General features: G+C 43.9%; 1 protein-coding gene across 1 annotated transcript in view; it reads left to right on the top strand.

Moving 5' to 3' along the window:
* LOC310794600 (uncharacterized protein) overlaps positions 1-18,586 on the top strand; it is a 42,303-nt gene extending 23,717 nt beyond the window's left edge. Inside the window, exons 11-17 of the mRNA XM_083656586.1 lie at positions 5,402-5,488; positions 9,387-9,539; positions 11,531-11,660; positions 11,775-11,807; positions 12,099-12,196; positions 13,072-13,155; positions 17,935-18,586. Coding sequence (XP_083512712.1) covers positions 5,402-5,488; positions 9,387-9,539; positions 11,531-11,660; positions 11,775-11,807; positions 12,099-12,196; positions 13,072-13,155; positions 17,935-18,036 — 687 coding nt within the window. The 3' untranslated portion in view covers positions 18,037-18,586. The remainder of the gene's footprint in view (positions 1-5,401; positions 5,489-9,386; positions 9,540-11,530; positions 11,661-11,774; positions 11,808-12,098; positions 12,197-13,071; positions 13,156-17,934) is intronic.
* The last annotated feature ends 6,570 nt before the right edge of the window (positions 18,587-25,156 follow it).

Here is a 25,156-nt window from a genome sequence, read left to right as displayed (position 1 = left end):
GGCAAGCTAACAGGTTAATTTTACCAACAGATTCAAATGTTCTCACCTCTTCTGAAGAATTCATCTTTCCCTCTTGCTCTCCTCCTCCAGATCTCTTCCTGCCAGTCAGCTCTGACATAATCAAACAGAGACCTTGGTAAGACAGGGAATATAATAATAATAATAATAATAATAATAATAATAATAATAATAATAATAATAATAATAATAATAATAAAGGTAATAATAATAATATACTGCATTACCTTTCACACCAAGTACATAACAAAAAAAAGCAGAGACAGAATATCCTCCTCGACTCAGATGACCATGGATCGTATCAAGAGTGTTGAAAATAAAACTTCCCTGTCAATTGCACTACACTGTAGTGTGGTCTTGCGTGTGGCTCGCACATGATAAGAATGTGGCCGGTCACGCCCCAAAAACGACCGAAAAGATAAGAAAGAAAAAACCATGCTGCAGAAACCAACACGGGCGGTTTGCGTCCGCCCAAGCCACTACTGTAGTCTCAAAAGTGATGAAGAACCACTGAAAATGTTGGATCTGAATAAGAAACAACTAAAATAAGGTAAATGTTTGCTATGAAGTGTCTAACAAAACAAAAAATAAATTTGTCAACCTATAGGTTATATATAGGAAGCAGCCTAAAGGTGAGCAGTTTCTACTTGCCCTGATGAAGGCCTTAATGGCCAAAACACGTTGGCGTGATATTAAATTATGAAGCCTTGAAGTATTAAAGGCTTTTAACCTGTCACCCTCTTAAGTGCCTTAGATCAGAGGTTCTCAAATGTTTTTCAGCCAAGGACCTCTTATAAGATAGAAAATATACCAGGGACCCCCCCATTCTGATTTGTGATTTTGGGCTCAGCTTGTTTCCACGCTAACGTGCTTGACATTTAAATTGATAGGTTTGTCAGATTAGAATGTAATCCATGAACCATTTTAGATTTAAAGCATAACATATTTTCATTGAACTATGAAGCTTTTGCACACACAAAAAGTCCCCCCCTTCCCCCCTGAAAACTTTTCGTGGACCCCCTGGCAAAGTGCCATGGACCCTTGGGGGTCCCCGGACCCCCATTTGAGAACCACTGCCTTAGATGTCTTCTACAATGTCATTGTATTTTGGAGGGTTGACGGTTGATCCCATGTCACCTGGTAAACGCATAGACATGAAAATATAATATCCAGTCTCTCTGTAACGGCAATACTGTAGATTCCTCTTGAGTGATGCTGATTGTACTGTACACGGTGTGGTCAAAACACATTAAGCACCAGCCTACGATCCTGAAGAGAGGAAATGTGTATCAGCGCAGCTTTTCTCCCCATACTTCTCATTAGCTAATTAACCACTAATGATTCCCTAGAGAGCTGATCAAATGGATAATAATCACTTTCATCACAGGATACGTATGGAGGACATGAGAGATGCATCTGAGAACACATTTTCCCATCATTAGAGAAGAAATCGATAATATTTGTGTGACCTTTCCCTTTAGGAGCTGAGCGAATCAAATCATGATCAGTCCACACATGCCATCATACTAAATTAATGTATGGTCGACTCTGTCTTGTACACCATCTCCTTTCACTATATGTGAGGTGTCTGCACATTATGTCTGGTCTTTTCTGTGAGAAAGTCATTCTTTTGCGAAGAACTTTAATTATGTGTCCTAGCACAAGTCGTACACAGCTAAATTCCTTTTGTCTACTGTTATGGTCATTTCCGATGTTACCAAAATGACCCACCAAGCGGTGAAAGGGAGACGAGTAATGAACTTCACACGGAAACCAGTGGAAGGTCTTTCGTGGTATTTAATACTGCATAAGACTGAGTTCAAATAGCCGTGACATGACTCACAGTTGGGTCGAGACAAGTCCAACGTAAACAAGCGTGACCAACACATTTATAGATAGATAGATAGATAGATAGATAGATAGATAGATAGATAGATAGATAGATAGATAGATAGATAGAGTACTTTATTCATCCCCGAGGGGAAATTCTGGCGTTACAGCAGCAGTAGCATCAATGACAGCAACAAGAGCATCAATGACAAGAGCATCAATGACATTAAACAATTAAACAATAAAAAAAAGTTACACAAATAAAAAAGTTACACAACTTCCGTAGGTAAGGTGCAGAAACAGCAGTATTAAAATATTGCAATAAGAAAAGAAACAAACCAATACGCGAAAATATACAATATACAATATATACCACTTTACTTCCACCGCCTTTACATCTTACGTTTCCCAGAAACTGTAGGTAAATTAAATCAAATCAACTAAATACTCCTAAATAGTATTGAATAATACTATTATTTATATTTCTATTATTTCTATAACTAAACTAAAGCTGTACAGTTTGTTATTTATATAATGATTGATATGACTATACATACTATACATAGTGAGTGTGCAATGTGGGCATGTGCACAGTGCATTGGATTCAATGTTCAGGAGGGCGGGAGGGGAGGGGGCGGTAGGGAGAGGAGGGCCCTCCTCTCTCTGCGTGTCCAGGAGTTATTGTAAATTGTTATTGCGGTGGGTACGAAAGACCTCCTGTAACGCTCCTTGCTGCAGGGAAGCTGACGGAGCCTCTGACTGAAACCGCTCCGTTGTCCAGCCAGCAGGTCGTAAAGGGGGTGTGTCGTGTCATCCATGATTTTGAGTATTTTTTGTAGCATCCTTCCCTCCACAACCACCTCCAGGGGTTCCAGAGTGGTCCCCAGCACAGAGCCCGCTCTTCGAACAAGTTTGTTCAGCTTGTTAGAGTCGCTATACAGTGGTGTACATTAGACGTTGACACTTCTGTGAGCAGATGTCAACTGGCTGGGGGGCCTCTCCTTATCAGATGGCAGCCGTCATTTTAGCAGAAGTTCTTCGTGACTCAGCCTTTTTGCTGTGTCATCGTTACACACCACAAAACTGTCAACAACTCATGAAAACAAAAACATGTATTACATCAGTCATAGGTTAACACTATTACACACATTATAGAGAAAAGGTCTATTAACTAATATCACACACTTTATTAGCATCCTATTCTAAGACACGAAAGACCATTCTTATTAGTAATTAACGCGCTGTTATTTTATCTGTTTAACTGGCCTAATTGCTACGCGTGCCTATGGCCGTGTTTAACTAGATTTGAGTCAAGTGAACTAAAAACCTGCAACATGACTTCGGGGGGAAACCAATTATTGTGGGAAAAACCCATCTAATAGAGACTTAATGCGTTGTGTTCTAAATATAATACTTCTATGATTCTAAAGCAACTAAAAGCAATAATAGTATAGATTTTATATATTAAGCAGTGATCGCATAGTATTTAAATAATTCCTTTAAATGGGGTATAATGATACATTTCCTACATCATGTACCAGCGGAGCTTTTCTCCCCATACTTCTCATTAGCTAATTAACCACTAATTATTCCCTAGAGAGCTGATCAAATGAGTAATAATCACTTTCATCACAGGATACGTATGGAGGACATGAGAGATGCATCTGAGAACACATTTTCCCATCATTAGAGAAGAAATCGATAATATTTGTGTGACCTTTCCCTTTAGGAGCTGAGCGAATCAAATCATGCTCAATCCACACATGCCATCATACTAAATTAATGTATAGGAGGAATGGCCGACACCATCTCCTTTCACTATATGTGAGGTGTCTGCACATAATGTCTGTTCTTTTCTGTGAGAAAGTCATTATTTTGCCAAGAACTTTAATTATGTGTCCTAGCACAAATCGTACCGAGTTAAATTCCTTTGTTCTACCTTAGAACAAACGTCTGATTGTGCCTCTGAGTAAAAACAAAAACAAAAACCGCAGAATCTTGGAGGAAGTGATTTCAATCATGAGAGGCCAGTTGGTAGGATTGAACAAACTTTATATAGCAAACGGAATGCATTGATATTTTGATCACAAAAAAGCAAACGGAATGCGTCGCAATTACTTTGGCGTATGACTCCTGAGGTGAGAGGAGGACATCTGTATAGGGTAAGATAGATAATCCCCCCCCCCCCTTCATGAGGAATACTTCAGGAGTAAAGTCTCGTTGGTGGCGGACTGGGGAGGTGGGTGAGGCGAAACGACGCTTCAGAGGTAGATGGACTGCCGTGAAGCCAGCTGCTGCTATAATCTGCCAGCGAGAGACCCTTTGCTATATGTACTAGAATGAACTGACGTCATAACTGACGTCATAGCGGACGTCATACTTGGACTTGACTGACGACGGCATAGCTGACGTCATACTTGAACTTGCTGACGTCACGGGCTGATCGGGTTATGCAAATATGGCCTTCTGCTTGAAATTTGGTCTGGAGACCTCACTACTTGCAACTTTGTAACAAATGTGCGAACGCAATTTCAGCCCAGTAGGAATCGAATGATGATATTTGCAACCTTGGCATGGGAGTGTGATCTGTTAAGCTTCAATTAAAAATGGAAAATGTGTGAGAAAATGTGACAAGATGACGCGCGACGAGCAGGTGTCTGAGGATGACATGATCTGGGTGTTCTTCAAAAATAGCCACAAATGATGACATTGTCTGGATCTCTAACAGTGATGCTAATGATCTAAATGATTACATGGTCTGGATCTCTTAACACTGATCCTAATATCTTTCCTTAAGCATCCATCAGCCCAGGCGCCCTTTTGGCTTTTGCTAGAGGCACCTGAGCCTGAGTGAGAGAAGGTCTGACAACCTGGAGTGATTTATTACAGGTTAGACCCCAACACAAAGGTCGAGTAGGCAGCTCAGCCAATCGTTTCAAGGTGTCAAGTCTTCAGTTTCTCTGTTAAATCAGCCTGTCGACAGGCCTGCAGCACTCTACCTGAGGCTCAATCTGGCCTCTCCATGCCAAAGAACAGCAGTGTGTAAGAACAAGCTGCAGCCCTGCAGTGACTCCAGCTCCCTCAAGTGTCTCCCAGCAACAGAGAAATGAATCTGAATAATCACATGGAAATAGGGCGTGAGATGCTATGCTAATTGCACTGTGTGCGTGCGTGTGCGTGTGTGTGTGTGTGCGCGTGTGTGTGTGTGTGTGTGTGTGTGTGTCTGCACAGAACGGAGGAGAAAACCTGTTTGCATGTTTTAGCGGGTGCACACATGCACGGACATGCGCGTGCACACACACACACACACGCACGCACCCCCACACACACACATATCCTGTGCTGTTAGATGATGGTGTGTCCACATGCCGGAACGTTTGGTTTTGTTCGTATTATAATGTGTCTGAATAATCCCATGAAGGATGGATCATGTAAATGACTAGACATGGGAATACAAATGTATTGATTGGTTGATTGATTGATTGGTTGATTGATTGATTGATTGATTGATTGATTCACACCTCTTATTGCTGTCTTCTCCTCCGTGCTGCAGATGTGTAACATCCCGTCCCTGAGCACCCAGCTTGACCTGCTGCTGACCCTGAGGGAGCTGCCCATCAGCATGGCCGACCTGCAGCCTGTGAGTCAGTCGGAGGCGACATCAAAAGTCGAGCGCTGTGAACGTTTGTCCCGTTCCCGCAAACAGGGAAAGGTTAAAGGGACAGCTCACCCTAAAATCCAAAATACATATATTCCCTCTCACCTGTAGTGCTATTTATCCATCTATATTGTTTTGTGTTAGTTGCCTGAGTTTTGGAGATATCGGCCGCAGAGTTTCTGCCTTCTCTCCAATACAATGGAACTGGATGGCACTCGGCTTGTGGTGCTCAAAGTGCCAAAGAAATACATTTGAAAAACTGAAGAGCAATTATGTCTCTTTCCAGAAATCATGACCCCGTTACCCAAGATAATCCACAGATCTGAGCAGTTTCATGGAGGAACTATTTTCTTTTGACCGAAGTACACCCGCTAGCTGCTAGCTAGTTCCTACATGAGACTGCAAAAGAAAATAGTTCCTACATGAAACTGCTCACAACAAAGTCTGTGGATTATCTTGAGTAACCGGGTCATGATTTCTGGAAAGAGACAATGCTGTTGAGTTTTTCAAATGCATTTTTGCGTGTGCTTTGAGCACCACAAGTCGAGTGCCATCCAGTTCTATTGTATTCAAGAGAAGGCAGACATCTCTGCGGCCCGATATCTCCAAAACTCAGGCAACTAACACAAAACGATATAGATGGATAAATACAGCACTACTGAGGTGATAGGAAAAATAGTTTTTTTTCGATTTTAGGGTGAGCTGTCCCTTTAACGCCACAATCTCCACGAGACGAGACGAAACAGGAAAATGCAAATGTATTCTGTAATGCAAAGGCTAATGTTGAGATACATCACAGCTTTAGACATAAATGAAAAGGACATCGGGGAGGAGAGGGACATTAATACAGAAAGCTTTTCCCCCTCGGTTTGCCTTTTATGTCTGAAGTGAGGGGCGAAGTCGTTTCTATTCTATATGCCGGATGGTTAAAAGTCTTCAAAGACAGAGTGGCAGCAAGAAAGCCACTTTAAGACAACTAAGGCGTACCTTAATCAAATAAATGTTATTTTCTCTGCGCATACCATAGTAGAATATACAGCACCGTCAGCTCTAACAGAAACCCACACACTGTTTATGTGTTCTCTAGCCACTTTTGGCTTTTCAAAATGTCTCCCCGTACGTACCACTGTAATGTTATGCTTTCACTACAGCTTGAAAATACGTATACCCGCATAGTACTCCACTCTCCTCGGCCAAGACGAGCACTCTCAAACTCATACAGCTAAAAAATTAATAGATAAGAAATGTACAAATAAAAAAATATATTTTACATAATATTCTTGACCCTTTATACACACAGTCCGGGCGTCCGGGTAATGCAGCGGTAGATTCCCTGCCTACTAACACGAGGGTTGCAGGTTCGAGCCCCTGTGTTACCTCCGCCTTGGTCGGGGTATCCATACGGGGACAATTGGCCGTGTCTGTGGGTGGGGAGCTGGGCTGAAGGGTATATGTCCTGGTCGCTGCACTAGTAGCGCCTCCTCTGGTCAGAGGAGGCGGGGGGAGGGGAACTGAGGGGGGGGGGGGATAGCATAGCTATAAAAGAAGAGGCTGCCAACTGCACATGTGTCGGAGGAAGCATGTGCTGGTCTACGGCTATCCCCAGATCAGTAGAGGGGGTGGAGCAATGCCCGGGGACAACAAGTGAATTGGCCAAGTACCGTACAATAGACTCTTTTCACGGGGGCAATTTTTGGTCAAAAAGGCAGGATAAACACAGATGCGAACAAAACAGTAATGAGGGTTCCAACTTCCAATCATGGAAGTTGGAAACCCTCATTAATTTTTTGCTTGCACCTGTGTTTATCCTGCCTTTTCGACACAAAATGGCCCCTGTGAAAAGGGTCTATTGGAGAGAAATCTGGAGGGGGGCGGAATCTGGGGGGGGGGGGTTTGATAAAAATAAATAAAAAAATAAATGTATAAATAAAATATAAATAAAAATATTTTACCTAAGTTTCTTAACCCTTATACATTATTAATAATGATTAAAGCTTGTGCTGTGTGTGTGTGTGTGTGTGTCTAGACAGTCTAAGTCCATCATCAGTCAGACTAATCATAGAGCGTTATTGTTTATTGCCAATGGGGACTGCAGGGTATGAAGAAGATATTGCATGAATACCAACCAGCTCCACACTTTGATTCGTTTGTAGGTTTGTTTTTTTAATGCGATTCTCTCAAGCTTCGGTTCCTCTCAGCATCAGTGCTTTGCTGCTCTCCTAATCTCTTGTCTGCTGACTGTCTGAGAATGAATCCAAAGTATAAGAATGATGGCATTGTAATCCATCCACTGCAACTGCCATTTTTCTTTATCTGAAACTTAGAGATGCACATACTAAGATGACACTGCCGGAAAGATGAGCAATTGCATTAAGTTTAAATGTACTCTTGGCTTTGTCATTTGGGTGTTGTTTCCCCTCCCTCGCTGCAGTGTAGCTGTAGATTTGTTGAACATGGCTCAAACTGTGGCGTTTGTGTGGAGGTGTAGCTACTCGTGTGACAAACGGTAATAAGCTGCCCTGCGGTCTCGAATCCACAGCTAATGTAGTTTGTCTTGTGTTCAAACACGGAGGCGTTGGCTCTTCACTGTTGCCCAACGCTCTCAATCCTGGGCTTCTCTGACACGACAGACTTCATAAGCCTGGAACATTACGGAGGATTTACTCGCCATCCGGCAGACACGGGGCTCGAGGATAGAAAATAGACAAGTCACCTGGGGAATGTTGTTTCCCCTACACCTGTAATGCGCTTTGTTGGCGCCCCAATTTTGCCTCTGGAATGACAGGGTTCATGCATGGTAGACCTGCCTCCTTCTATAAACTGTTTATTATGCTCCGTGTGCAGCCATTTAGTCGTAAAAGAAATATGAGGCCCCAGTGGCCTCACTGTGTTTGGCGCATACCATGTAAGGCTCAGTCCTTCTCGCTGCGACCCAGGTTCGAGTCCGGCCTGCAGTCATTTGCTGCATGTCCTCCCTTCTCTCTCTCTCTCATCCTTGCTGTCTCTCTCTACACACTGTCAATAAAGCAGAAATGCCTAAGAAATAATCTAAATAATCTAATAAAAAAAACTCCTCCAACCCACCTTTGTAGAAAAAAAACACCTCTGTCAGACATTTTGTGCCACTGCAGTAACAGCTGATTGATTGGTTGATTGATTGATTGATTGATTGATTGATTGATTGATTGATTGATTGATTGATTGGTTGATTGATTATCAAATGTTTTCATATTTCTCCCATTTTCTCCCCAATTGTACTTGGTCAATTGCCCCTGCTGTCCCGGTCGTTGCTCCACCCCCTCTGCTGATCTGGAGGCACTAGTGCAGTGACTAGGACACAACCCTTAATTAATCCGGCTTCCCATCCGCAGACAGGGCTAATTGTGCCTGTATGGACCCCCGACCCAGCCGGAGGTCACCTGGGGGCTCGAACCTGTGACCCTCGTGTTGGTAGGAATCTACTGCTGCACTATGCCCATGCAGTAGCATTTCTATCCATATTAAACAGGATTTTTTTCCCCCCATCAATATTTCGGCTAAATTGTGAAATGTTGAAATATTCTGGAGGCATACTTGTTCTTGACATGATTGCATACCAAACTGTACTCATGCAAAACAACAAGCGAACAAGCGATTAGTGAAATTATTCATTTCATGAGGTCAAACGGGTCGTGCAAGAGAGCTGTTTACCTTTTTCATCGTGTTAAAATACCAGCGCCAAGAGACGTTTTGGTCTGCGATCGATCTCTCAGCAGAAAGAACCCCAGAAAAAAACAAAGCTTCAACGGTTATTCCTGCCAAATTTCACAAAGTTGTTATGCATGTGTGTGGACCCAGTAAAGAAATGACTTTTCGGTGTGGCCATGCGTTTGTCTTTCAGCTGATTAACCAGAAGATCACAATGTGCACGCAGCTGTACGACGCGGGGTCGTTCGTCTCCGTGCTGGAGTACCTCCTCGCCGTCGGCAATTACCTCAACGAGAACGCCGGGAAGGAAAAGGCCAGGGGATTCCGCCTCTCCTCCTTGACTAAAGTAGGCATTTCACCACGCTGCCCGACCTGTGATGAAGTGTGCGGCACCGGGCTAATGAAGACTCATTGACATGCACGTCAGGGCTTCTCTTCTGTCTCCTCTCAACCTCCTCCCACCTGTCCTTGCTGCCGCGGTCAGCCAGGTTCACCGCAGGCCCCAGTCAGAATCACACGTGTGTGATTCCATCACTGCCTGGTTTCACATGCATGCAGGCCAAATGAGGACTTTGCACCACGCACGCACGGCCACTGGTGACCAGGTGTCTGCGAGGAGAACTGCTGTTTCACCTCGACGGAGCTATCCATCAAGCCACAATATCTGAGCCCATTCTCTTCTTCTTCTTCTTCTTCTTCTTCTTCTTCTTCTTCTTCTTCTTCTTCTTCTTCTTCTTCTTCTTCTTCTTCTTCTTCTTCTTCTTCTTCTTCTTCTTCTTCTCCTCCTCCTCCTCCTCCTCCTCCTCCTCCTCCTCCTCCTCCTTCTCCTCCTCCTCCTCCTCCTCCTCCTCCTTCTCCTCCTCCTCCTCCTCATCCTCCTCCTCCTCCTCCTCCAGTTGGTGAATACATGTTGTCTAGGGTTTGTTTTGATATCCAGAGTGTTTCGGGTATTCCCTTTCTGCTTTGATTTCTGTTTCAACCTGTCTTGTGCTCAGTGTCCTAGTCTAATGGGAAGGTTTAGGGGGCGGGGCTCTTCGACCTTCGACCTAAAATGTCCTCTGCTCCGTTTAATGAAGCCGGGGCCCTCAAATCCCCCTTTGGAGCTATTTTGATGTCTAATTGAGAAGGAGAACTTGTCCTTATTTGAGAAACCGACCCCCTTCAAATTAATTGCTGGGTGTTTTTAAGAAAAACTATGGAGGCTCTCAGATCTGTTTGTTGTTTGTTTGTTTGTTTGTTTGTTTGAGAGCCAATACTTGTCTTGTATCTGTGGTCCTTTGGGGAAGCATATGGACCGTAAATTGGTAAACAACATAACCTAGAAAACACTATGAATGCATTTCAATAATGTGGCACCAGCAAGTGCAACAGAGCTTATATTTTTAGACATAATTACCATTTTAGATGTGTATATATAGCTTTGCATGGAGGCATTCATATAGGTTTAATACCCAGTCAGGATGCATTCTCACCATATGGCAAAGCCCCACCAGAGCTCTAATACCGGTAACAACGACGACAACAACAACAACCACCACCACCAAAATACTTGGCATGTAAATTACAAGCTGTTTTACATACAACAGCTCACAATAAAACATATTTGTAGTACTGCAACATACATTTACTGCAAATAGAACGTTCAAGGTTAACACTTTGCAATGCTGGACACATGTATCTAAATGCACAATGGATGTACAGTATGCCATAACACATCGCCCCATAGTAACTCCCTGATAAGCGGTTAGGTAAACATAACCTGTGAATTCACAACCTATTCTTTGGCTGGCCTTGAGTAAGGAAATGGCATCGCACCCCTGTGTGCATCGGCACACACAGGCACAGGCTCCTTGTATAGAGAGCCAAAGTGGAACATGACTTCCTGCTTCAGCACTGTACCAGAGATTTTCATCCGTTATTTATTTTCCCATAGACATTTCGTAAAATGCTTGTAAAAAAAATTTTACTCGTTCAAACCAAACGGTTCAGATATATTTAGAAACAGGAGAGACCGCATAACATTTCACTCGGACCAAAACGTAAAAAATAAATAAATGCGGGTTTAAAGAAAATATTTTTTCAATCTTGTTGTTTTTAAGTTTTGGCCTGAGTGAAATGTTCTATGGTCTCTCCCGATTCTAAATATATCTGAACTGTTTGGTTTGACCAAGTAAAACTATTTTTATACGCATTTTACGAAATGTCTATGGGAAAATAAATGGCGGATGAAAATCTCTGGTACAGTGCTGAAGCAGGAAGTGCCTCTCTATTGGACCTTGACCTTTTTTCTTCTTCTTCTTCTTCTTTTTTACTACCGTGTACTCTCTCCATCTCCAGCTGTGCCAGCTCCGTGGGAGAGAGAGGCAGTTCACCTTGCTCCATGCCCTTGTAGAGCAGATCATGTTGCACGACCCGAGCTTGGCCGTGTTTACCCAGGAGCTGGCGGAATTCGAAACCGTCCCAGGAGGTATACTGTATATATTGAGATTTGATCCCAAAAAATAATCAGTGCGGTTCTTTTCAATTGGGTGTCAGTTAAGTGAAACTTGCATTTTCTCTGTGTGCTTGTGTTTCTGGATAGCCTCCATCAAAGGGCTGACCGCAGAAGTAGATGGTGAGTCGATAACATTTTATTACCGTGTCCAAGACAAATCTGCTGAGATCGATGCAATACTGACACCCCCTGTTTTGTGCCAATGGAAGTTATTTGTCTAGGTGGAAGTAATAAGAGTGTGCTAGTAACATTTACTAGAGCTATATTTATGTCTAGTAAAAGAATAATTTGTTGATGCAATTGTCGTTGTCGAATAGCAATACATTTGACAAGACATCATTTGATTTAAAGCAGTTATTTGCTTCAGCAGTCAAATATGATGGATGTTAACCAGTATGTGTCTTGCTCCAGTCCTGAAGAATGAACTACAGAAAGTCATACAGTATCGGAAAACATACAAGAAAAAAAATGCGGGGGATCAACCCCCAAACTTCTCCAAAGACCTGAAGGTATTGTGCCTTGTTTGCTATTTATCCACTTAAGCTGTGTTCACACCGAGATATTTATTTTTCTCTCTGTCGCTCGATTTAACCCTCTGGAATCGCTCTGTCACTCGTCAACAGGCACAAGAATTGACGGACATCTGGGGGCTATAACGTTACGCAATGTCATGATGTTTGTCCACTACGAGCCACCGTAGTTGTTTACAAGCTAAGCCTATCAGCGTGCTCCTAATGCAAGCTCTATACCGGTAGTACAGACTTCACTTCATGTCAGCTGTCAGCCTGTCAATCAGCTGTCAATGCGGTTTGTAACCAGCGGTTTGTTCCAAGCCAGTGTGATCCTTGACTCACTCTCACTGGCAGCCAATCGGCGTTGAACAGTGAGCGACTGATGCCAGCGAAATTTCGCTCGAGTTGGGATATTTCATCTCGGGCGACGAGCGAATTTTCGCCCTATCACTCTGTCTCTGTCGCTCGGACGTCCAGCGGTTTTTCTCCTGGGCGAATATACGCTCAATCGCTCGTTTGCATTGACTTTTGTATGTAAACTCGATGCCAGCGAAAAACTTTAATAGGTCGGTGTGAACGCACCTTTATTGAATCATATTGGACATGTTACTGTTGGATAATTGTAATTTTTAATTATCGGATTAAGTGTCTTCAGTCTCAGGCTTCATGGGACCGAGCAATAAAACGCACTGAAAATCATATTTTTTTATTGTTGCAATCTATCGACAGTTTGGCGCCGAAACACCTGAACGGATGGCACAGTCAATAAAAGCCATTTAGCAGTGATTAACAGTGGGAGCGAGTAGGGATTTAATTGAATGAATTAACGAACTCACAAGAAACTCCTTTGTGCTTTTTCTTCCACTCCCCAGATGGCAATTGAGAAGCACAACACCGATCTGTCGCTGCTGACGAAGAAGTGTGAGGAGATGAGAAAACTCTACTCTGACATATTGGTAATCCCTGAGTTATTATTTCAATATCTCTGTTGTGCAGCCTCGGAGATGTATGTTGGTTCCCCTGCTCCAGTAGTGACCAGATGTCTCCTTCTCTATTGTTTGTCAGCTTATCTCCCCACATTGGGGAGAGTAGATATATATACTTCAGAGGGAGAAGTCCTCAAGGTGACTTCTTCCTCCCTGAGGGCCTACCTCAGGATGTGAGGCATCAGGTGTGGAGAGACCTGGCTGCTGATTTTCGGCTGTGAAAAATGCTTCTCTGGGAGTTATCTGTACTGACGAAACACTGCTGTCTGCTCTGTAGCCAGAAAGAAAGAGAAAAGAGTTCATACAGATCAAGAGAATGATCTACACAGAGATGAACAGAGTGGTCTCCTGCTGCGTTTCTGCTGTGGTTTTCCACGCTAATGGGAAAGCATTGTATGAGCCCAGATCATAGTTTGAATTTTTTGGTTTATCGCTTTTGGAGATAAACCAAGAAATGTACCTCTTTCTGGCCATCAGATATCTCCATAAAGTCCAGTAAACTCCTCTGTTACACATATCTGATTTAGCGGAGGCGGTGTACCGATGTGTGTGTTTTTTTTATCACGGTCTATAAAAGAGGACATTTTCTTCGCCCGCTCACCTGGTTAGACGAGGTTTATGGCGCCTCCGTCTGCCTTTGACATCTTAACAGGTGCTGTGTCTTTTTTATAGACTTCCCACCCAAAACAATCAATACCAAAGGCAGTGCTCATTTTCCCACCTTTCCTCTGCCTCCACAGACAATCCATCTTCATAGAGAGTCCACTTACCCTTCCTGCTGTGTTTCAGCGCAGAGATATGATAGGGCGATGCGAGCTACGGGCCTGAAAGGGAATTGTGGCCAACAATTAGAATCCACTGAAAACTCCCCCCCGACCCCACAACTTGCACATGAGAGCAGTAGCGGCTGCAGATATTTACTTTTTTGTAAATAAGAAAAAATATGAATAACAATACAATAGACTAGGCCAGTGGTTCTCACATTTTTTTTCACATGAACGACCCCTAAACTGACAAGAATTAGACCATGGCACGGACCCCCATTTGATAGGATTTTTTTATGTGATAATAATAATAAGATTGATGCTTTTAGATGTTTTATTACAGAAAGTGTATAAAAGCCATGACCAAAATAGTCATTGTGTTACTTATGAATGGAATTATAGCGAAAATAAATGACACCCCTTTTGGCTGGGGACCCCCTGGAACCCCCTCAAGGACCCCTGGCGGTCCCCGGACCAACCATTTGAGAACCACTGGACTAGGCCACTAGGATGTGAATTATAGGCTATACTGCTACACAAGGAGGGCCACTGTTTTTCCCCCCTTTTGGGGCCAAATCAGCAAACCAAACATGATGCATCCATGTGCTTCAATGAGCTGAAGACTGACTTTGTATTTATACCGACACCTTTTCTGGACACAAGGCTATGCAGCTACAGCATGCACTCAATTCTAGACGGCAAATCAAGTGTTTATATTGTTAGAAGTTACACAAAAGAGTTAGAAAATGTGCTATATCAGACAGATTAATCACTGTAAACAAACAGTGCCACATACACAGGCACATCCATTCATCAGAGAGTACTATGGTAAAAAGCAACAGAACTGACTGCGCTACATAATAAGCAGTTCTGCTACACAACAACACGTCTATACAGACGGCACAGCATTGACAGGACTGTGCAGTGGCTTGTGCTGGACAGCTTCAAGCGTAACGTTTTTGTGTGTGATTGTTGCGATAAAAAAATGCTGATTTTCCAGCGGCTTGTCTCAAAATGTACGATGCAATTTGCACTGTTTGATGTGATTTTGTTGCAAGCCCCCGCAAATATTGCGGAGATGCGTTGAATTTGCATTAATTATTGCGATCAAGCAGCTTTGGAAACTGTAAACCGTTTTGAAGTCATTAATTTAGTTTGACAGTTATTGAGAGTTGATTTGAGTTGTGGACCAGTGATGTTATTCATGCTCTGTCTGAGACAGGAGCCTGGGTCCCCCTCTCTCTGAGACAGAAGCCTGGGTCCCCCTTTCTCTGAGATAGGAGGTTGGGTCCTCCTCTCTCTGAGACAGAAGCCTGGGTCCCCCTTTCTCTGAGATAGGAGGTTGGGTCCCCCTCTCTCTGAGACAGAAGCCTGGGTCCCCCTCTCTCTGAGACAGAAGCCTGGGTCCCCCTTTCTCTGAGACAGGAGCCTGGGTCCCCCTCTCTCTGAGACAGGAGCCTGGGTCTCCCTCTCTCTGAGACAGGAGCCTGGGTCTCCCTCTCTCTGAGACAGGAGCCTGGGGCCCCCTCTCTCTGAGACAGGAGCCTGGGTCTCTCTCTCTCTGAGACAGAAGCCTGGGTCCCCCTCTCTCTGAGACAGAAGCCTGGGTCCCCCTCTCTCTGAGACAGAAGCCTGGGTCCCCCTCTCTCTGAGACAGGAGCCTGGGTCCCCCTCTCTCTGAGACAGGAGCCTGGGCCCCCCTCTCTCTGAGACAGGAGCCTGGGTCTCCCTCTCTCTGAGACAGGAGCCTGGCCCCCCCTCTCGAGCCTGGGTCCCCCTCTCTCTGAGACAGGAGCCTGGGTCCCCTTCTCTCTGAGACAGAAGCCTGGGTCCCCCTTTGTCTGAGATAGGAGCCTGGGCCCCCCTCTCTCTGAGACAGGAGCCTGGGTCTCCCTCTCTCTGAGACAGAAGCCTGGGTCCCCCTTTCTCTGAGACAGAAGCCTGGGTCTCCCTCTCTCTGAGACAGGCGCCTGGGTCCCCCTCTCTCTGAGACAGGCGCCTGGGTCCCCCTCTCTCTGAGACAGGAGCCTGGGCCCCCCTCTCTCTGAGACAGGAGCCTGGGTCTCCCTCTCTCTGAGACAGAAGCCTGGGTCTCCCTTTCTCTGAGACAGGAGCCTGGGTCTCCCTCTCTCTGAGACAGAAGCCTGGGTCTCCCTTTCTCTGAGATAGGAGGTTGGGTCCCCCTCTCTCTGAGACAGAAGCCTGGGTCCCCCTCTCTCTGAGACAGGAGCCTGGGTCTCCCTCTCTCTGAGACAGGAGCCTGGGTCTCCCTCTCTCTGAGACAGGAGCCTGGGTCTCCCTCTCTCTGAGACAGAAGCCTGGGTCTCCCTCTCTCTGAGACAGGCGCCTGGGTCCCCCTCTCTCTGAGACAGGAGCCTGGGTCCCCCTCTCTCTGAGACAGGAGCCTAGGTCTCCCTCTCTCTGAGACAGGAGCCTGGGTCCCCCTCTCTCTGAGACAGGAGCCTGGGTCCCCCTCTCTCTGAGACAGGAGCCTGGGTCTCCCTCTCTCTGAGACAGAAGCCTGGGTCCCCCTCTCTCTGACACAGGAGCCTGAGAAGGTTGAGGTGTTTGTAGATTATGAGGAGGGACTGCGGTCCTTTTATGATGTGGAGGCCAAGACCCTGATCTACGGTACTCTTTCAGTGGCTGCACCTTCACTGAGAAGATATATCCATTATTTAGCCCCATCAGTTATGATGAAGCAGCTCCTCTGATCATCACTCCTGTCAAACACACAGAACGAGTTTGAATCAGCAGCATTGGTATCTTTTGAAGCACAGGTATGCAGATATGCCTGCAACGTCAATTTCTGACGAGAAAGGGTAGGATGCCTTTCTAGTCGGTATAGAGACACTGCATTCAGAAACCACGCCCAAAACGGGGGAAAACACAAACTCCCCCCCCAATCCTGGCGTTCTCCTATGTCGCGTGCATGGTCGGGTGTGGCACACAAAGATCATATGAACGGAAGATGAACACTCCAACTTACTTCATTGACAGCAACATCCACATTTTTCTTCTCGCCAATTCTCAATGGCTTCCTTGTTTTGCTCGGGAGTACAAAAAATCTTTAACTGGCGATTTTTTTTACATTTGTTGTCTGCGCAGCCCGCCACACAACAGCTTTTAGCTATGTTTAATTCAAGGAATATGACGCTGGTCTATGGAAGTGAATGGAGAGCTTTCCCCCGTTATGGGCGTGGGCGGCCTATTTCATGCAGTGTCTCTATAGGGCCGTCAAGGGTCCTGACAAATTGTCACATCTGGATGCATTGGGAACAGTGTTGCCAGATCCAGCTGCTGGTTTCCAGCACAAAGGCTGTTCAAAAACCGGCAAAACGCACCATGCAACCCAAAAATCTGGCAACACCGGTTGGGAATGAGAACCATTGACATGTACAGTATATAGGACAGTGATGAGAATGGGCTGGCAGCTCTGCCTCTGACAAACGATTCAACAACGTTGTGTGTTTTAGATTCATGAAATATTTGATTTTTCTTTGAATATTTGAAGACAGAAAGAGACAAGAAAGTGAAGGGATAATTGCAACAGCATAGCTTGAACTAGAACTCTAACCCGTGCAGTCAACAGCATCTAATAGGACAATTAGCAGACTTAGCCATATGCTAACTTTTTACTTGAGACTTGATAGAAATTAGGCTACTAGCATTTTCATGTCAGTGACCCTTAACTTAACCACCTAAGTGTATTAATTCAGCAGTACCTGATGTCTGCCTCATCGTATAAGTACACTCAAGGAATGGATTCCATGCTGAGGCAGCCTATGAGTTCATTATAGCAAAATAATTTTTGTTACGAAGAATATGCATGACCCAGACACCAATTAACTTATGAAACTAGATTCACCCGTTAATTGTAAAATAATGTCAGAACTCAAAGGTCTCTCTGAGTGTGTAATTGCTGTTAAATGAATCTTTTGATGTTACTTTACCAACCAACTAATCCCCATTTTCTCTTGTTAAGGTCAAATATGGAGAACCGGCGTCTCAAGAGTCTCAGGAGCTGTTTGGGGTGGTGTGTCAGTTTGTCCATGACTTCAAGAGGACCCATGCAGAAATGCTATGAGCTACATTGTAGGCCTCTTTGCAAGCCTTGGGACTGATGCTGTACAGTATGTTGCCATGTAGGCTATAATACTTGATTCTGAAGTTCTATATTTTTCTGTCTGTCTGTGACATTATAATGGCTTCAGTGTGCAGATGTGTCTGTGGTCAAATGCTGCTGCACCTGGACAAGGGAGGGGGATTTCAACAATTCAGAGGAAATCAATTTTTGTGAATATCATCCCATTAAAACTAATCTATATTGCATTAGTTCCTGTCGCAGGTTGGTTTTGTTTGGCACAGCGTTTTATCTGCGTGTCTTTCGAGGCAAATCACTAATGAGAGATTTGAAACGGCTGGGTTTTATGAAGCACTCTGTGCTGCTGTTGCTCTTTACCCACAGCTATCTTGCTGGCAGAGGCGCAGAATACAGACAACACCTCCAGAGGCTGAAGCCGGTGCACTTTCGCTCCAAGTTTAGTCGCTATAGTGTTGTACTTGTTTACTTTATTAACATGCTGAGTGAGGCAACCAATCACGCTGTTTGGGGGGACATTTTCTATCCCCGCGCTCCTCCAGGAAGAGCTCCAAGCAATGGCTCTGATTCAGGCCAACAATCTGCACTGTGGCATTAAGGTGCACGTACCACACGCACACACACGCACGCACGCACACACACGCACGCACGCACACGCACACACACACCTACACACACACACACACACACACACACACAGAGTGTATCTGTCAGCCATGTTGTCCTTCTTTAAAGTGTTTGCTGAGGTACGCGGCTGCTTCTGACTGCAGCTTTGTAACAAGACTCGAGATCGATTTCTGTGTTGCACAGCTTCCATGTGTCCGACGTTTTAATCAGACGACAGGAAAAACATTGTTAGTGTGGGTTTTAACTGTATAATGAACAAGACCCCTGCTGTGCGACTCGCAGTTTCCTTGTAAGAGGAGAAAACTCCACATTTTAATTACATGCGTCTATTTGCAGAAACTGGTGAAAACAGTGGGAGGAAATATTTCATTCATGTGGCTAAAATTCCAATTTGTCAAAACTGTAGTTACCATTTTGACTGTTTTTGTTTTTGAAATGGAAAAGTGATCATAAGCGACCCACCCCTCGCGAAGGGAGTTTGGCTCTGAGAGGGAGGAGAGAGACAGTTTGTCGACGAAAACCTGCCAGCGAGCAGGTTATACAGTAGGTTCACGTTAAGTCACCTGTCTTTCTGGAACGGAAAACTCTGATCTCCCTCAACTCAGGGTTAACAAACTCAACGGAAAACTCTGATCTCCCTCATCTCAGGGTTAACAAACTCAACGGGTTTTCACTAAACCCGCTTTCCACCTGGCCGAGTGCTTTCCTGGCCTCCGCCATTGTTGCTTACCTTGCAGCCTTAAAGGGATAGTTCAGATTTTTTTTTATCCCTAGCCCTATTTGCTACTTCCCAATGATGATGTTGATTGGTAGATTCCTTTCTCAGCACAATCCATGCTGTTCCATCCTCATATCTACAAATAGCCACAAACCAACACAAGGTCAATGGGGTCACGCTCCTGTCTGTGCAAGCTGACTGAGTCAACTTCACTAAGCCAGCTGCTTTAGATCTGAACAGCCTCAGATCACCAGAGCTCACTGCACATTCGAGGTTGCCTGAAGTTTAGAGCTGTGTTGGCAGATGGTCTGAATGACTATATATACTTTCACCAGTTTTAGCAGCTCTTGAGCAAGGCACATATCCATAACAACATATCCCAGCAGTTGTGCACATGCAGGCTTGCAGGCCGAATGACCGGTAGTTGAATTCCTCACACACTACTGCATGACGGTCTGCAGCTGGTCTAAAATATCACTCGTTTGCTTGTGTTCCTTTTCTCTATTGCATTCGTTTACATCTAATAATAATAATAATAATAATAATAATAATGCATTTTATTTATGGGCGCCTTTCAAGGCTCTCAAGGACACCGTACATAGAAGGTTAAAACAAGCAGCAATAATCAAGGCTTAAAATACAAAACAAATATAATTTAAAAACAACAAGTAAGTAAAATAATTAGTAGAGAGAATAGGCCAGTTTAAAGAGGTGTGTTTTCAGGTGTGATTTGAAGATGGAGAGAGAGTCAAGGTGTCGGATGGTTTGTGGGAGGGAGTTCCAGAGATGGGGGGCAGAGCGGCTGAAGGCTCTGGACCCCATGGTGGTCAGCCGGGCAGAGGGTATGGAGAGTTGGAAAGCAGAGGAGGATCGGAGAGCACGGGAGGGAGTGTAAGTGTGAAGAAGTTCAGAGAGATAAGGAGGTGCAAGATTGTGAAGGGCCTTGAAGGTGAGAAGCAGAATTTTGTAATCAATCCGGTATTTAACAGGGAGCCAGTGGAGCTGTTGAAGAACGGGAGTGATATGCTGAGTGGAAGGGGTTCTGGTGATAATACGGGCGGCTGAGTTTTGAACGAGTTGAAGTTTGCGGAGACATTTGTGAGGAAGACCGAAGAGGATGGAGTTGCAATAGTCGATGCGGGATGTGACCAGGGCGTGAACGAGGATGGCGGTGCTGTTGGGTGTAAGTGATGGGCGGAGACGGTTGATATTGCGAAGGTGGAAGTAGGCGGACCGAGTGATGTTGTTGATGTGAGCTTGGAAAGATAGAGTGCTGTCGAGGATGACATCTCCATGGTAACAGACATCTCCTTTTTATTGCTCTAAATCTAAATGTGGATGTACTGTAGTGAAACAGCTTTTAAATGCTCATTATTCCCTCAGACACAGAGGTCGCTCTTGCACCGCAGTTGTTTTTTGGTCAACACTATTTCAGGGCTTGGGTAACGCTTATACCTCTTTAATCTCCATGCTCCCCAAGTGAGTGTAAATCAACAAACAAAACCAAGCTGCAGTTAATAGAGAGGCAAAGTGAATGTCGACTTCCTGCTTCAGCACTCCACCAGAGATTTTCATCCGCCATTTATTTTCCCCATAGACATTTCGTAAAATGCTTATAAGAAGAGTTTTACTTGGTCAAACCACATAGAACATTTCGCTCGGACCAAAACTTAAAAAAACAACATTGAAAAAATATTTTCTTTAAATCCGTTTTTTACGTTTTGGTCAGAGTGAAATGTTATGCGGTCTCTCCTGTTTCTAAATATATCTGAACCGTTTTGGTTTGACCAAGTAAAACTATTTTTATAAGCATTTTAGGAAATGTCTATGGGAAAATAAATGGCGGATGAAAATCTCTGGTACAGTGCTGAAGCAGGAAGTGACGTTTCACTTTGGCTCTCTATTTCAGGGCTTGCGTAACGCTACCTCTTTAATCTTCATGCTCCCCAAGTGAGTGTAAATCAACAAACAAAACAAAGCTGCAGTGAATATACACACATTTGTATGCGGTGCCCTGTTCAACTTGAGTTTCAATTTCAGCCATTTTTTATTGATATTATTTTTGGGGGCATTTGCCTTTATTAGACAGGACACTAGGCAGCAGTGTTGGGCAAGTTACTTTCAAAATGTAATATACTACATATTACTAGTTACTTTCATTTGAAAGTAATAAGTTACTTTACAATATTACTGTCTGTGTAGAGTAACTCGTTACTTATTACACTACTTTTGCATTACTTTTACCAAAACAACACCAGCAGAAGAATGACATCGCCGCCTCTGAACCATCCCAAAAATAATTTCAACCATCTTGAAGTCAGGGTAAACAATCCAAAATTCTAAATGTTATTCTTTTCCTTCATCTATAGTGGTTATTTTCATAAAACCACAGTTTGATTAGGAAATGCTTGTATCTTTTTTACATATGTGCTTTGATTTAATAAAATGTAACTCAATTTGTAACTTGAGTCACTTGAGAAAGTAACCGGTATATTACTGAAATCCTATAAGTAATAAGTTATATTACTGAGTTACTGCTAAAAGTAATATATTACATGTAATATGTTACTCTTGTAATGAGTTGCCCCCAACACTGCTAGGCAGAGAGAGAGGGGATGACATGCTGCAAAGGGCCTCAGGTCGGGACCCGAACCCACGCCGGCCGCGCGAAGGACCGAGCCTCTGTGGTACGGGTGCAACCAGGTGAGCCACCAGGATTCACTATTTCCAGCAGAGTTGACTTCAGTATAGCGTTTCCTTAACTGTGAGCATGTTTATTTGTTGAGTTGTTTATTAAAAGGTTCCCCATTAGCTGCCGCCAAGACGACCGCTAGTCTCCCCGGGGTCAAGGCACCTTGCTGGCAGCATAGGGAAAATGAAAAGGAATATAAAAGTAAATGGAAGCTATACCGTCACTGGAAAAATTCCATAAGCTCCATCCTTGGTTCCACCGACAATGCGGCACTTAAGTTCAAATTCATCGTGAAAAGAACCGACGTTGGTACCTACTGTAGCCGCTTAATGGTGGGGAATGTTGGGCTGAAATGTAAGAACAGTGGCCTGCGAAGCACAAGATGATTTCTGTGGACTCAGTGGAAGCTCAGATGGTGATATCGATTTGAGGACAGATACGCTGGATAGATTTTCTTTGATTCAAACCCGGTTGATCTCGCCTCAGACAAAACGTTCAGAAAACTGTGTGTTGGATAGCAGCCATTTTGCAGCCATTGATTTGGTAAGTTCTGATTGCCTCTGGCCTATTGCCTTTTAAATGCTTATGAGAGTATAACAGCGCAGCACAGTATCCCCAGTAGTACTTTTAGGTTTGATTAGTGTACAATGCAGTGACTGTACACAAACTAGCCCGTATTTGAAGATGAACAAAGGCGCTTGACAGCCATATCCAGCATTGTGCACAGAATTCATACTCGACTTTTCTTTTTTGACTGCACTAATTAAATTCCCCTGAGACTTCAAGAACCAGTGGCAGCTAGGTGTGATTTTTTTTTTCTTCTCATTTTTGAATCGCCCTATTCAGATGACAAAACGACTTTTTTAGTTCCCCTATAGAAAGCATTTGTTTAAGCGGGAGTTGCTGGGGGGGGAGCTGGTAGAAGATTAATGTGATTTGCCTTCCTATCTGAAAGTCACCTAAGTAATTTGGAGATATCTTCTAACCTGGAGGCGGACTTGGCAGCGCCTCCCAAGAAGGATTCAGACAGTGCAGCACACACACACACGCGCACACGCACGCGCACGCACACGCACACGCACACACACACACACACGCACACGCGCACACACGCACGCACGCACACACACACACACACACACACACACACACACACACACACACGCACACACTCTTCACTGTGCTGATGAGTGTAAGTTATGCGTCCTTAATGGCTATTCTCACACAGTGTTGGAATGAGTGCATGTCAACACAGCCTGACACAGTGATCCGGAGGTGCTACGTCTCAAAGTGGGGTCTGGGGACACTATAAATGGCTCATTGAGGGGATTCCAGGGCGTCCCCAGCAAAACGATGAATGGTTTATTCTCACGACGATTTAAATCACTATACTAGAAGTCATCCCAATGTAAAGGAATGCCAATTAAGGCCCAAGGTCTCTCAACACTATATTATCTTATACACACTCTTAGAAGAAGTGGTTCGATATGGAACCCTTAAAGGGGTTCTATAGCTTGGTACGTATTTGGAACCCTCAAATGGTTCTATGTAGAACCATTTCAGATGGTTAACTTAAAAGAACCCTTGGGGTTCTATATATAACCATTTTGGGGTTCTATAACCCTTGGGGTTCTATATATAACCATTTTGGGGTTCTATATAGAACCACTTTTTAAAAATAGAACCTTTTGGGGTTCTATATAGAACCATTTGGGGTCCACCGATCAGTCGACACCTTAAGAAGAAGAAGCTCTTTGAAGGGATCTTTGTTGTCTTACAGAAATTGTATAGAACCTTTTTAGACATGGGGTTCTTTGGTAAATTATATAGAACCTTACGTTTTTATATAGAACCCTATAATGAACTTTATTTTCTAAGAGTGTGCAGTGTAATCATGCAGTGTAATGGACATTTATATTTATATATATATTGTCTTTCAATATGGATCTCATTGCAAAATGGGGGAGGGGGGTGAGGGGGGTCTGTGGGGGTGAGGGGGGGGTGAGGGGTGGTCTGTGGGCTAATGTGTGTCTAGATTGAAAATGTCTGAGAATGCCCACCGAGGAGGACACAATGTGATATCTTGGTGCAATTTATATTAGAATTATTGACCTTGTATTGAAGTGGATCACACTTCAGCAAAAATACAATTGACCAGATTCAATTTTAGAATGCAAGCTGCAGTTGTGAGTGACAGAGTGATTGAAGTGTCACATATTGAGAAATAAGGAATATATACCGGTATATATTATACTGTATTACTTCATTCACAAGTTGCATGGTGGAAGATTGCATCTGAAACCATCTTTCATCAACCGTCTATTTCTGCACCTCTTGACAGTAATAGGCAATGCTGTGACCTGCTGCAAAATAAGATGTGAAACGATCAACATCCTGGTGTTGATGAAAGGCTCTCAGAACGGTCAGTTACGATGTAACCCAGGTTCCTTGTGGAAGAGATTTTCTCTCATACAAATTATTTTTTATTGATATACCCTTGATTATAATACTGTCTTTCATCTCTACAACCTAGTTCACAATTCCTGTTGGAAAACTCCAAGCTATAGTACAGTCAACTCAGAATGAAGAAGGCTGAATCTCGCATCGAGGCTATAGGGCGTATAGCCTGGGGCCAATCAGGATGCGCCCCCAATCAATCACACAGGTGTACTAGTGATTAACTCACCCAGGTGAGGTGATTATGTGTCTTAAATAGCTATTCAACGTCAGCTGCCGCAAAAGGCTTTGTATGAGAGAGATCATCGATCCACGAAAGAGAGCAACAAGTCAAAGTTTGAGCATTTCTGCAGTTAGCTTCTCATGTAAATTTGGCAACGAAATGCTTTTTGGAAGATCACAAGCCATTGCCTCTCAACTTTGAAATGTTGATTGCGATGTCACTGATGACATCGCAATCGCTCGAGTGACATCACTGATGACATGGCAATTGCTCGAGTGACATCACTGAAGACACAATTGCTCGAGTAACATCATTGATGACATCATCTGTGAGATAGTGAAGAAGAAATACTGCCAGACGTTTGTTTGGTCTTTGCTGCATTCTTCAG

The sequence above is a fragment of the Poromitra crassiceps genome, assembly GCF_964638095.1.
Source record: "Poromitra crassiceps genome assembly, chromosome: 20".
Classification (NCBI taxonomy): Eukaryota; Metazoa; Chordata; class Actinopteri; order Beryciformes; family Melamphaidae; genus Poromitra; species Poromitra crassiceps.
Note: the sequence above shows the minus strand (reverse complement) of the source record. Positions and strands in the feature narration are given on the sequence as shown.